This window comes from Drosophila sulfurigaster, chromosome X (assembly GCF_023558435.1).
Source record: "Drosophila sulfurigaster albostrigata strain 15112-1811.04 chromosome X, ASM2355843v2, whole genome shotgun sequence".
NCBI classification, from domain to species: Eukaryota; Metazoa; Arthropoda; class Insecta; order Diptera; family Drosophilidae; genus Drosophila; species Drosophila sulfurigaster.
This window is the reverse complement of record NC_084885.1, coordinates 12226850-12241599: the sequence shown is the minus strand read 5'-3', so window position 1 is coordinate 12241599 and position 14750 is coordinate 12226850. Positions and strand designations below refer to the sequence as shown.

The following is a 14750-nucleotide window of genomic DNA, read 5'->3' as shown; positions in this document are numbered from 1 at the left end:
GGAGGCGGCAAATTCCTAGCTCAAGGGTGGCATACTTATACACACACACACACACACACACACACTCCCCCACTCAAACACACACACACACAGTGAGAGAGTCAAAACGATTGAGTAATTTTTTTTTGTGTGTTTGCTGCTGCTTCTTCGTCTTCGTCTTCTACTTGTCTTGCTGCTGCTGCTTCTTCTTCTCGCTGCGGCCACACACAACTTCATTAGATGAAGCGAAAATGTGCTGCGGGGGAATCGTAGAATGGTAGAGGGAAGAGGGAGGAGGAAGCGAGATGGAATGAGTCCGCAACTGCTTTTGGCAGTTGCTTTGCTTTGCTATGCTTTGCTTTGCTTTGCTGCTCGCAGCGCATGTGACAATTTTGCTGCTTTGTTACATAAAAATAATATATTAAAAACAACAACAAGAGCAGTTCAACAACACACACAAAAAAAATAATGAAAAATAGAAAATGGCTGCTGTGGCCTGTTAAATTTAGTTGTTGGCATTAGTTTTGCGTAATTTGTCAACTAATTGGCACACACACACACTCATTGCCTTGACTTACTTATGTGTGTGTGTGTGTGTGTGTGTGTGTGTGTGAGTTTGTGTGTGTGAGTTTGTGTGTGTGTGTGTGTCATACAAATTGGATTAACGACACAACACAAAGGCAACTAGCGACAGCACGTTGACATCCCAGCCCAGGTTCCGCCCCCTCACCTCCTCGCCCACCTCACTCCACTCACACGACCACATCGCATGGCATCAAATGGAAGTTTTGCATAATTCGCGCGATTTCAGCACATGAGAAAAAAAAAACAGCGTAAAATGCTAGTTGAATAAATATACAGCATACATACAAACATACAGCTATATATATACATATATGTATTTTTAGAAGGTGGTATTTTTTTGGGCTGGTCACACACTCGCACACACACACACACACATACAGAGTTTACACGCACATTTGCAGCAGCTCATCATCATATTTGGCTGGGATCCTCTTCTCTTCTCGCTTCTTCTCTGCTCTTCTCTGGTCTTCTCTTCTCTTCTGATTCCCTCTTGCTGGCTCTGCGTGTGTTATTTGTATTTGTATTTGTTAGCTGCTTTTCACACGCTTTTTTAAAAACAACAACAGAACAACACTCACAAGCACACACACACAAAAAAAAAATAAAATAAAAGGACACACACAGAGACAAAGAGATAGAGAGAGAGGCAGAGACACGCACACACACTTAACAAAATGATTTTGAAATTGCAAAATTGAAATCAAGCACAAGTGTCAATGATTTGTTTCAATATTATTTCGCTGATTTTCGATTTTTAGAGGACATTCGAGTTCGACTCGAGATACGCACTGTTGTTGTAGTTGTTGTTGTTGTTACTGTTGTTGTTGTTTTTGTTGTCGTTGTCGTTGTAGCTGTTGTTGATGGTGCTGTTGTACACTTTGTTGTAGTTGTTGTTGTTGTCAGCCGTAGATTTCGTAGTGTTGTTATTATTATTGTTGTTGTTGTAGTTATTGTTGTTATTGTTGTTGCAAACAAACAAAAAAATAATTGTTGGGAACTGACTCTTGCTTTTAGGGCTTTCTTCAGCTGTGCTTCTTGACGCTTCTTGAGGCTGGTGCTCTGCCACTGCGGCGGCTGATGCTGTTTTCAACTTTAACAAACTACTCAAAAAAACAATTGGAGAGCGCACGAAACAGCTCCGCTCCACATGACCGCACTACACGATTGACAGTTTGGCACTGAAGGAGCTCGCGAGCTTATCAGCCACAGCCGCAGTCACAGCGGCAGCCGAAGGAGCAGCCGAAGCCGAAGCCGAAGCTGAGGCCGAACATGCCAGCCGAATGCCGAAACACGAACAGTATTGTTGTTGTTGCTATTGCTGTTGAGAGCGCCACGTCACTATCTCTCTGCATTTCTGTCTGTGTGTCGGTGTGTCGTTGTGTTGGTGTGCGTGTGCGGAGAGTGTGTCAGACAGAAGATGTTACAAATGTTGTAGCCAAACGCCCAAGCAGGCACTTTAGGCATGTTCCCATGTTCATTGAAGAAAGCAGCCGACGACCCATTGGGAAATGGCGCGCATGTGTTGATGGGTTTGTGTCCAGAATAACTTATCAAGCACTCACCCACACATACACACACACACACACTATTCCAAAAGAGAACGAAAGAGAGCGAGACAGAGACAGTAAAAGCTGCTGATAATTGTCTCATTGTGGAACGCTCACTTGAACACGTAACGAAAGCTTCGTAATACAATGTGATCTTTTTCCAACTGATCCTTGTGACTTATGCGATTTGGCGAAATTTATTTAAGGAATAAATCAATACATTAAATACATCTGATTCATAAAATTAAAATTTTTTAATTTATAAACTCAAAATCATACAAATTATTTTCAATTTTATATTTATTTAATATTTACAGTCTTCAACATACAATTAATAACTCTGAGATAATATTATCGTCATTAAAGATGTTATTGCCATAACTTGTATATAACTAAAATAACATTAAAAAAAAAAACTTTTTGTGTTTTAAAAATTTGGATTCGACCTTCGACATTAATCATTTTATTTTAGCTATGCAGAAGTTATGGTCGATTTATGTTATTACTTAAAAATATTTACATAATGATAACAAAAAAAATTCAATAACATCTGTAATTCCAAAATATTTGGAAAAGTTAGAGTTTTCAATGAATTATTTATTTATTTTTCTTTTTTTGTTGATAACTTTTTTTGGAAACCAGTTTCTGTCATCGAAAGACAACATAACCGAGTTTTATATTTGAACAAAATGACAAAAAAAATACCCTTAATCTTATATTCAAATATTTTATTGAAACTACGTACATTTGAAGCAAAACTAAACACAAAAGCTGTTTATTTGCATTTGATTAAATAATTGTTTTGTGCGCTTTGTTGATTGCCATTGAAATAGTCATTAAATTTTCACAGTTACTTAGCACTCGATTAATGTTAATGAAAGCCAAAATGCGGCAGAAAGCCAGAAATAAAACAACAAACATAATCCCAAAGTTTGCCAATGTGACCGGCAGAAAAGCTCTTGAGAAATCGCGAATACGAAAAATTAAATATTATTTGCGCGCTGCGGGCGCTGCGCATTTCCCACTGGGGCCAAAAGTGCCCAAAAACAAAAGCAAGAACAACAGGAACAACAAAACCAAGCAGAACGACAACAACAACAAAAACATTGAAGAAGAAGAGCGGCAGCAGCAGCAGCAGCCAGTGGCCCAAAGGAAACGCCAAGTGCCATGTGCGCCGCTTGAATCTGAATCTCAAACTGACTGCAAATGCGTAAGTGTGTGTGTTTGTGTGTGTGTGTGTATGTGTGTGAGCAAACACACTCACACACTTATGACAATGGTGGCAATCCAATGCCGAACAGTGTGCGGCCTTGCGGCCATGCTGTTTCTCGCTCTCGCTCTCTCACTCTCACTCTCTCTATGTCCCTCTCTCTCACACATTCTCTCCCGCTCCGACGCTCTCAATGTCACTCTGTCACTCTCTTATGCTTGCGATGGTGAGCTTTGCAAAGCTGCGACTGCGGCGCACAGTGGGATGAGGCTGTCAAGGATAATTAATATATTTAAATTATACTATCGACCCCTTTCCGTGATATTATCGTGTGAGGAAATAAAAAAACGTAATAAAGCACACACTCGACTGTCGACGAAATAAATACATTTCGTATTTCAAATTGAATACATTTTTCAAGGTGACATCGCAAATTATGCAAGATTAAGATATCAATCAAAATATTAATTAATGTGTAAAATTCAAATTAAATACAAGTGTAACTATAATTGAAACTAATATAATGTTCATAGCATATTTTTTAAATATTTAAATTTTGTAACATATTTAAAATAATTATTTATTATGAATATATTTTTTATTAAAATTGAACTCCAAAAAGCGATTGTGAGAAATCACATCAATTAGAGTATTTTAATACTTTAAATTAATTATATATTTTTTGCTTTATATTATTATTAATACATTATTATGACAGAGAAATAAAACAACAAGATAAAAATATCGATTTGACTTTCTTACAGTTCTCTAATATTTTCAAATAATTTTTTTAATATTGAAATAAAGTATAATAACAATAAATGTAATTGAAATAATAATTGAATTGGTTTAAAATTACAAAATGTTGAATCATATAATAATTAAGCCATTTAGTCAATTTAGTTGAAGGATATAAAATGCATATTTTGCATCCACTGTGCGATGTTGATAAGAGCAAAACGGCAACAGAACGAACAAGGCAAACTCAAACGCAAACACAAACACAAACACAAATAGAAACCGAAACAGAAACAGAACCAGAGACCGAAACAGAAACTGAAACAGAAACAGAAGCAGAAGCACAGAGACACAGAAAATGCCACAAACGGCAAACGTGATGCGCGCATGTGTTTTATCTTCAATCTCAGCTGAAATCATCTGGCCTAGCCGCTGACGAAACGGTTAACTGTCCCCCCCTCCCTCTCCTCCTCACCCATCCGACCAAGCACCGAAAGTAGTGTAGTAAGTAGGTGGTGCTTGAACAACTCCCCCCCGCCCATTCCATTCTTTCCCTTTCTCGGCGGCAACTAACATACTCTACTACCTTGGTATTATGAAGGGCAATAGGTTGTGCGGTTGTGTTCGTTTCGGGTTCGTTTCTCGTTCGGGTCGCGCTCGGGTCGTGATCGGGTCGTGTTCGGGTGGGTCGTTGTGACATCGTTGTGTGGCTGTGAATGGGCTGCGCTTGAAGTCAGCAAGCCACGAGATGAAAGACAAGCATAGGCATTGCTACAGTAGGTTAAAGAGATGATGTGCCCTGTCCCTGTCCCTCCTCCTCACATCGCACAGCTCACACCTCACAGCGGGTTGTGTTGAGGGGAGTAGAGAGAGAGTGAGAGCGGGGCTTTAGCCGCCTGTCGGGCGCACTTTTCTGCGCTTTGTAACGGCAAGAAATTTGTACTTCCGCCCGGCGTCGACGGCCGTAGAAGATTTTAATTAAAAGCAGCAGGAAATGTGACCTAAATAATACTTCCGTATAGTGTGAAAAATTGCCCCAACTTTGTGTTGCAACGCCCTCACTCTCTCTCTCTCTCTCTTACTCACAGTCCCTGTTAAGCCCTACACTCATTGCTCATTTGCTGCCTAATTTGACGCCCAGCAAGCGGTGATCAGGAGGAAGCAACTGAATGTTGCATTGGAGTCACTCACTGGACATGAGCTGCGAGCTGTGAACTGTGGGACAGCAAAAAGTGTAGAGAATGTGTAATTAGTTGTTCCAGTTGAGCAACGTTTTAATTTGACGCAAGCATCCTGCATAATTCCTGAGCAGCACCATGTGGATATGTGAAGCATCAACCGTACTGAATGCATCGCCAACTTTTGCCAGCAATTTCTTCCGCTCATAAACTCGCTGCTCATTGCCATTTCCATTTACAGTTCCATTCCAAGCTCACATTTCTATCTCGCATCAACCCCTCACCCTCCTCCTCCTCCTCCTCCTCCCCTTTCACCCCCTCAATAGCAAACCCAACCTGTTGCGTCAAAGCTCCAAGTACGCCATTTAATAGCTTCTTTTCTGTGCTGAATATTAGCATGTCGCTCGACTCAACTCCGCTCGATATATTGTCATCCAAGTTTTCATTTAATCACAACTTTTTGGCTCTCTATTCGTGGGTCAATTTTTGTATTCATTATAATTTACATTCAACAATGTTAAGTACACTATACAACATTTTCTTCTCTATAAAGAGGAACACTTGCAAATATCCCTTCACATATTCTAATAAATTGTTAAAATTAACAAAATATTTAGATTCTATAAAAATGTTGTTACAATTATCAGACAAATGTAACTTCGTTTTTATTAAACATTTGCTTACAAAAAAATCACCTTCAGAGTTGAAACTACAAATAAAAAAAAATGATTAACGATTACCAAAAATAAAGGAAACCCCTTATTTAGATATGAATTAACAAGAATGAAGAAATCAAATTCTTGACTATAAATGAAGTTACTAACTAAATCAAATGCTTAGAAAAAAATTCTATATTCTAATAAAATCAATTAAAATATATATAATATATACTAATCTATATACATACATACCTCAGTAAAATTGATATTTGTGCATCATATTTTGTTGTTTTTTTTTTTAACTTTTACTTGACGCATTTTTTATCAATATTTTTTTTTAATAGGTAGTTGGTATTGAAATTTGAAAAACATGATTTTTATTAAATTATAAAATGTTTAATACATAAAAAATTTAAATGAAAAAATTGTTCATAGAAAGTTGATATATGTGCAAAATTGAAAAAACGCAAATTATTAAGGAACTAAGTAACAAAATGACTTAAAATTAGTATTTTAGTATGGTATTGAGTCTCCGTTTGCTTTGTTGATTGCGATGCCTATTAATTCTTTTGGCAATTTCGCCAAGTTTAACGCCACACTCAGCCATTGTTTCAATTTGAGTCTTCTCTTCTTTTTCACTTAATTCGAGTGCACGCGGCATTTTTAATCAATAATGTTAGAAATCTCGCGAAAAAGATCAAAAATGGCAACAATATAAACTTTTTACATTAAGAAATTAACAATTTCTTAAATTAACCCACTTTTTGCTGGAGGTCAGTTGACGTGTCGAGCTCAAAATCTAAATGCAAAACTTTGCACAAATATCAACTTTCTACTAAACGCATGACTTTGTCTTCTTCTAAATCCTAACGGGACCATAGATTAAAAGCAGATAAGAAATAAATGCATAGAAACACATGACAAAGCATACGAGAAAAAATGTGTATACTCAAAAGATGAATACAGTTATTCGAATAACCGTTACATCAAAAATAAGTTTTGCACAAATATCAATTTTACTGAGATACAGAAATATCAGATTTCATATTGCCCTAAAAAGCATACTATACTATTTATAATTGTTTGACTATGACTCGAAATTCGAATTGCCCTAAAAAGTATGCTATTATATCTAGTTTTGCTTTCTTATTATTTATTTGGAAGAAATTAAATTTCTATATTCTAAAGTATAATAATATATTTTAATATGCAAATAGGAAACTCACTTTGCTACGATTTTATATTTGATTTACCCAAAAAAAAGTGTGTATGTATGTTTTTTTTATTTCATAAATCTTGAATGCTTTAAATCTAAAAATTCGAACTCTGGTAATTTAAGAAAATTTGTTTAACAAGTATATTTGATGACCATGCTCACTATATGGAACATAATTACTTATAAATTTGCAAACAAATTTTACAAAAAAAATAACACAGAATACAGTAAAGTCAACTCAAAACTTGTTTTTGGTATAGATAAACAATTTAAAATGCTCCAAATTATATATATAAATATGTAAATATAAAATAAATGAATTAACAAACAATTTTTATTTGGATTGTTCGCTGTTATAAAACAGAGTTAGTTCTTTATTTTAAATGTAAACTTGTTGTCATTCTAAAATACAATTTGTTGTTCAATAAAATACAAATAAAACACTTTAATTATTTAAATAATAAGTAGTACTTCTTAGTTTCAATAACTCTTATTAAAACTACAGCATTTCAAATTACAAAATAGAACTTCGAATACTCTAAACACTTATTGATTAGAAAATAACTATGCAAGGCTTCAGTGTGGTAGAAATAATTACAAGGAATTGATTCAATTACAAGTAAATGACACCAATTGGAATAATAATAATAATTGTATATGTTAGCATTCGAACGTTAAGAGCTCAGGTGTCATTGTAACTTGTGCTGTGTGAAGCTTTGAATGGAGCTCTGGGAAAAGGTGCATCTCTCAGTGGAGTGGCATGCCACCAATTAAGCAAACTTGCAACTGTTTGTGAAATGCAATTAATGTGAGCCTTTAGACGGATGTCCGGCGTAACATGAGAGCAACTTCCTGCGAGATCAAAGCAAAATGGCAGGCGTAAAAGCAAAAGAAAATGTAAAAGAAAATGTAAAAGTAAAAGCAAAGTAAGAGGCAAAAAAGCAAAGTCGAGTCACAGTTTTTGTTATAATGGGCACGACGGCAATGGGGCAGTGGGGCACAGTGCAGCTATTCTTGGCATGCGGCTTGAGTTGCTTGGACATTAAATCGATATGCGGCGACTCGATTCTCGTTATGGCATTTGCTTTAAAGCTTTCCATCCTACTTGCCTGTCGATTTCATGTCCTTCGCACGCAAGCAACGTGAAAATGCAATCAATAGCAAATAGTCATCAGCAATTAGTGGCGCAAGTGAGCTGCCAGTCCGCTGGCCGTTGCCTGCCACCATATCCACCTGCCACATGCCACATGCCACCTGCTGCCTGCCGCCTGCCGCCTGCTGCAACACGTGACCCCGTCGCACAATCATCTGGCTCAAGTGTGGGCCGAAAAGGATTTGCCGCTAACAACGACAAGCACAGCAAAGCACTCTCGAGTGTATTTGCTCAACAATTACATATGCGCCGCATCCCAATCCATTCAGCCATCCAGTCTTCCATGACTGCAACAAACAATCGCTCAACGTGGCGTATGCGCAATGTGTTTTTTTTTTTCTTTCTTTCTTTCTTTCCTTTTTTGTGACACTTGACGCTTCTGCTGCTCCTCAATGCAGCAATGCATGACAAGTGCAAGATTTTAGAGATTTCGTGTCTCTTCTTCTTCCCACACACCCACACACACACACATACATACCTGATAGGTGTGGGAAGCACTCAACAGCATTTTGATACCCATTAATATTTATCAGAAGGGTATAACAGGGTATATATGTATCTATATTTAATAGATATAGATATATACCCTGTTATATAGTTATCTATATCTATATCTATATCTATATCTATATCTATATCTATATCTATATCTATATCTATATCTATATCTCTGTCTATATCTATATCTATATCTATATCTATATCTATATCTATATCTATATCTATATCTATATCTATATCTATATATCTCTATATTTATATCTATATCTATATCTATATCTATATATCTCTATATTTATATCTATATCTATATCTATATCTATATCTATATCTATATCTATATCTATATCTATATCTATATCTATATCTATATCTATATCTATATCTATATCTATATCTATATCTATATCTATATCTATATCTATATCTATATCTATATCTATATCTATATCTATATCTATATCTATATCTATATCTATATCTATATCTATATCTATATCTATATCTATATCTATATCTATATCTATATCTATATCATATCTATATCTATATCTATATCTATATCTATATCTATATCTATATCTATATCTATATCTATATCTATATCTATATCTATATCTATATCTATATCTATATCTATATCTATATCTATATCTATATCTATATCTATATCTATATCTATATCTATATCTATATCTATATCTATGCATCTCGCTGTCAACTCCATTTGACTGTGGTTTTGTTGCCGGTTTAAAAATAGTTTGAAAATGCGCATCGGGTTATGCACATCAGGAACAGCAAATAGAATGTGTTGGAGCGAATTTCTGGGTCTGTCGACTTGAGTTGGGGCAATGAATTGGCAAAATCATTTGCTGTTGATTTAATTTCGCATTCGCATGCGAATGGAAATTTGCATTTCATACGACACTGCTGCTGCACCACAAGAAGGAAAGGGGAGGGAAAAAATGCTTTTAACGAGCGTTTTAGTTATAAATATGCCAATCTCTTTCATCTTCTCCCACTTCCATATCCATTTTCTAATCCCAATCCAATTGCATCGAATCCGAGGCCAATTGCAATAATCACAACAGTTTTTGTAGAGCTTTGGCTAAGTCTCCGTTTAGTTAAGTTTACCCTTAGACTTAACAATCACGGTTATCAGTAGAAGAAGCTTTTCAATAAATATAATCTATAAACTCAGAAAAAGAGAGTCGATATTACTACATATTATATTATGCTCGGTAATCGAATGAGTTAAGAATTTCATAGAATTTTTGCCTTGATCTGGTTAGAAACATAAAAGCCTTTTAATACCTTAAACTTGACTTCACCGTTAAATATTGATTCAGTTGCGCATTTTGAGACAAAAGTTAAATATATAATGCACAAAGAAGCAGTTATTAATATTATAGCTGCTGGCATTTAAATTGTTTGCAGATTGCAAAAAAAAATAAATTGTATGTTAAGTAATTTCTCAGATACTTCTCGCTACTTAAACTAAAGCTTCTATCTAAGTGAAAACCAGTTTGAAATTCATTTTCGCACAAGCTTTATTTATAGAAGCAATTAAGTCATCGTGGGAATCACATTTCTATTGAAAATAGTTCACTGAAATTAAATGAGAATGCTGAAACTGAAACTGAACTGATGATCGTCTCTGACTTTGATATTTCAAACAACAAAATCGATTTTGATTTTCATCTAAAGCACATTCCACATACGAAGTGATGTCTAGAAATATTGATGTTTATTTTTGCATTAAATACAATGAATTTTTTTGCTTGAATCACATCAAGTACACAATATCGAAAACACAATAATGGAGACAAGCGCAAAAAAGAGCAAAACGAAAACACGAAAACAAGAAGAAGAAACACAATTGAGTCGTTAATATTTATATGCTGTATTCATAGATATTTTAGTATATATATGTATATACTAAATGTGTGTATATATACTATATATGTATAACAATTACAATTACAAAATACACGACACGACATTACATGTGAGGCGATGTGGAAGGCGGGTGATGGGAATGGGAATGAGGAGGGTAATAAGTAGGGTATATAGGGAGGGGAGAGGGAGCTGGGAGGTGGGATGTGGGAGTTGGACAACAGCAATGATAATAATAATAATAACTCATACATATGTAGAGAGACTATGCGCAATCTGTTGCTATATAGTAGTATAAAGATAAAAGTTTGTATAATTTACGCTTTAAATACATTTAGATGTAGAGATGTATGTGTATAGTATGTGTGTATGTTTTGGGTGTGAGTGTGTGTGTGTGTGTGTGTATTATGGTTTATGCATATCATAAATGTTTCGACTTAAACAACTAGAAAACATCATTATCAGCAGCATTTATCATAATCCTTATCTGCATCATCATCAGCATCTTTATCGTTATCGTTATCGTTATCATTTTCTTTTTCTTTTTCATTTTCTTTTTATCCGTTTTCATTATACATACAAATAGCTTTAATGTTAATAAACTTTATACGTTTCGTTTTTGCGCATTGTTATTGTTGGGAAGAGAGGAGCGTATCCGAAATTCCTTCTCGATCCACGGCTTTGATAAAGTTGAATAAAGCATTTATAAATTCATAACTTAGTAATTTCTTAGGACACTTTTTGCGAAACACAAAATATGTAAGCATCTTTGCATAAATATACGTACTTATAATTTATTGTTTTTTTGTTATTTTTTTATGTTTTTTATTTAGTTTAATTTACTTTGCTTGCGTTTAAGTGCTTTATCATTGCGTTTCAGCAAATCTTAGGCCAGAATGTCTACGAAGGCAACGTGCGCCGATTTTTTTCTTCTTTTTCTTTTTCTTGTGTTTGTTTTGTTTTCTTCTCATTTGTTTTGCGATTACCATTTCCAAGTTGTATTGTAGTTTAAGTATCAGTTTACAAAATTGCAGTTGCTTGCAGATTAATTTCATCATAATCGATTATTAAAGAGTGTGTTTAAAGTGTGTGTGTGTGTGTGTGTTCTATATCATAGATTAGTCATTACAGTAGTTGCTAATTGTAATAAGGACGACGGCATTGTAGGAATTGTTTTATGCACAAAGCAATTAGTTTTTAGTTGCTGCTTTTATGTTTTTGCTTTTAAGTCTATATAGAAATATATATTGATATATATATTTGTATATATATATTTGTATATATATTCTTGTGTGTGTGTACGTTTGTTATACGCTGGTGTTTATCATTGTTTTTTTGTTTTATTTTTTTTTTTTTGTGGCTCAACTTGGTCTGGTTTTTGCTTCCCGATTACTGCTTCACTGTGCTCTGCTTGCTGTGCTTGTTATGTTTGTTTGGTTGATTGATTGGTTGGTTGGTTGCTTCCTTTGTTTGCTTGATTGATTGATCGGATTGATTATTGCTGCTTACTGCTTGCCGCTGCTGCTTCTGCTGCTGTTGCTGCTGCTGCTGTTTAGTATCTGCTATTGTTGAACTGTGAATTCACCGCCGAACTGACTGCTGAGGAGGCCGCCTCCTGGACATGCTGATTGCGCAGAAACTCTGTGGTAAACTCAGCCTTGGCCTTGTCCATGCTGGCGCCAGTGCTGCGATAAATCGAATGGATCTTCATGATCATCAGCACATTAGCGCCCGCAGTGATGGCGAACGAGAACGCAATGATCAGCAGCAACAGGCCGACAACGATGCCCGCAGCTGTGCTATCGAACTGCGAGATGGCCGTGATGAAGCCACAGTAGCCCAGCTGATTGAAGCCAACGGCCTGGACGACCGTGTAAACCGTTTGAAAGAAGTACACGAAAAAGAAGACCATAAAATTGAAGCTCGAATCGTTGCGGAATGCCTTATAAGCCGGCCGAAACCTGCAAAACGTCAATACGAAAGAGATGAAATATTGTGTGGAAGGGAGAGAGAGAGATGGAAGTGGAAGGCACAACTTTATCGACTCACCAGCACACGTAGGAGGCGGGCGTGAAGAGCACAGTGTAGAAGATGGCCAAGAACAGATTGGAAATGTTGCCCGCATGGAAGAGCAAGATGAGACCTCCAATAATGTTGGCGCACAGCGTCATAGTGTAGACTAAAGAGAAATAAGAGGTGAAATAAAGAGAGAAAGGTTAATAGAAAACTAATTGAAATTAATTAAATTTATTTAGCATGCTGACGGAATACTAAGCGAGTGGGAAAAGCTTCAAATGTATTTTGCACAAAGTCCGCTTACTGTCAATGCAAATCTTACTAGCTACATAAATATCAGATCTCTAGCTGTCTTTTTTTAGTTTCTGGGTTCATAGTTTAAGCAGTTAATCAATTAGTTAGGAATTCACTTATAGATGAAATAAATAAGTTCCCATATTTTACATAAAACTATGATCGTCCTGGTGTTGAAATGTAAACGAAATATTATGAGGATAAACAAATCTTCCCTGATAAACATTGTGCTTAAATTTAGCACCCGAATATAAACATAAATCAATTTACATTTGGGGAAAACTTCCAACTTAGAAGCTAAGCAAATCTTCTGAGCTTTGCTGATCTCCAGTACCTGCTATTTGGTTGCTGGATTCATCGTTCAGCCAGGATTAAGAGTTTCTTTTATAAGTAAACATTTACTAACTATTATCGTCACCATCATCGTTCACTCATAGTGTTCAAAAGCTTGCTGATTATAAAGGCCGATGATGACTAATGCAGTCTTATCAGTATTGGCTTCCTAATATACATACATACGAATATATGGGTATATATAGAGTAATATAACAAAGACGCTGGCGATAATAACAATAATAAATATATGGAATGGAAATGCTTACACATCCAGATGTAGTACAAGTGCTTGACCAGCTTTTGGAACTCGGGCGGAATTTCGACCTCAAAGTCTTGATAGAAGCAAGGCTTCAAGCAGAAGTTATCGGGCAACGGCGGCCAATTGTTCAACTGTGGCACGTTGCCCTGCAGCTGCTGTTCGCGTCGATCCAGTTCGGCGGCCTTGCGATCGAGTTCCTCCTGGCGACGCTGTAAGAAATGCAACAGAATGTGAATATTAGTGTGGGTGTGTGGGTGTGGGTGTCAAATGCGAGACAGAGACGGAGAGAGACGGACAAATATGTGGCAAGCCACAGCAATGCAGCAATGCAACAAAACCGCATATTTGTGTAATGCGAGTCGTCGTCGTCGTCTTCGTGATTGTCGGCCTCGTTGCTCTAACTGGAGCACTGCTCTCAATTACCTGCAGCTCCTCCGATGTGATCTGTATGCTGGTGCTGGGCGCCGATGCGCCCAACGAACTTGGCTGCGGGGGCGGCACATTCTGTGACAGCGGCTGCACCACGGCCGCCGTGTTCGTGGAGTTGATCTGCAGCTGTGGCTTCGCCTGCTCCTCGAACGGATTGTAATCCTCCAGCGACACGTTGGTGGACATGCGTGTCGCCTGCTGTATGGCGGGATCCTAATGCAAACGAAATACATAGAAGGAGAACTTTAGTCATTTTAGCTTGAAGCAGCAAAGTGTAGGCGGCTCACACACATACACACCACGACACACACTTATATACACACATATGCACAAGTTGTGTCGTCGTTGCAGCTAAAACACTCATCCACTCACACACTCACACAAACACACACACACTGTCGAGCAGTTCTATGTGTGTCGTGTATGTGTGTCGGGTTGTTGTCAACTCTTCTTACCGCAAATGGATTATCCAAATCGAAATTGGGCTCGCCAAATAGATTTTTATCGGGACGGTTGCCTGACATTGTTATTGTTACTGTTGTCGTTTGTAGTCGTTACTTCTTGTTCTTCTGTTTTTGTGCCACACGACTTTTGCACTTTTGGTTTTTTTTTTTGTTCGCCCAAATTATTTTTCTGCTGTCTTTTCTATTTTCCTATTTTTTCCTTTTTTGCTTTTGAGTGACGATTTTTCGGAATTTGATGTGACCAGTTGCGCGATTCGATGTGACCAGTTTGCTTGATGAGATTGTGTGTG

At 36.6% G+C, this 14750-nt stretch overlaps 2 protein-coding genes across 2 annotated transcripts in view; both read right to left on the bottom strand.

Annotated features, from left to right (window-relative positions):
• The window catches only part of LOC133849033 (pneumococcal serine-rich repeat protein), a 62837-nt gene extending 61108 nt beyond the window's left edge, over nt 1–1729 (bottom strand). Inside the window, 1 exon segment of the mRNA XM_062284856.1 lies at nt 1354–1729. The gene's annotated coding sequence lies outside the window, so the exon portion shown is untranslated.
• A 9887-nt stretch (nt 1730–11616) lies between these two features.
• LOC133847386 (secretory carrier-associated membrane protein 5) lies at nt 11617–14713 on the bottom strand. The gene is made up of 5 exons (XM_062282378.1): nt 14452–14713; nt 13991–14209; nt 13575–13776; nt 12712–12841; nt 11617–12623 (listed from the first exon to the last, which is right to left on the bottom strand). The coding sequence occupies exons 1-5, from the start codon at nt 14518–14520 to the stop codon at nt 12215–12217; spliced, it is 1029 nt and encodes a 342-aa protein (XP_062138362.1). The 5' UTR covers nt 14521–14713; the 3' UTR covers nt 11617–12214.
• Between the last annotated feature and the right edge of the window lie 37 nt (nt 14714–14750).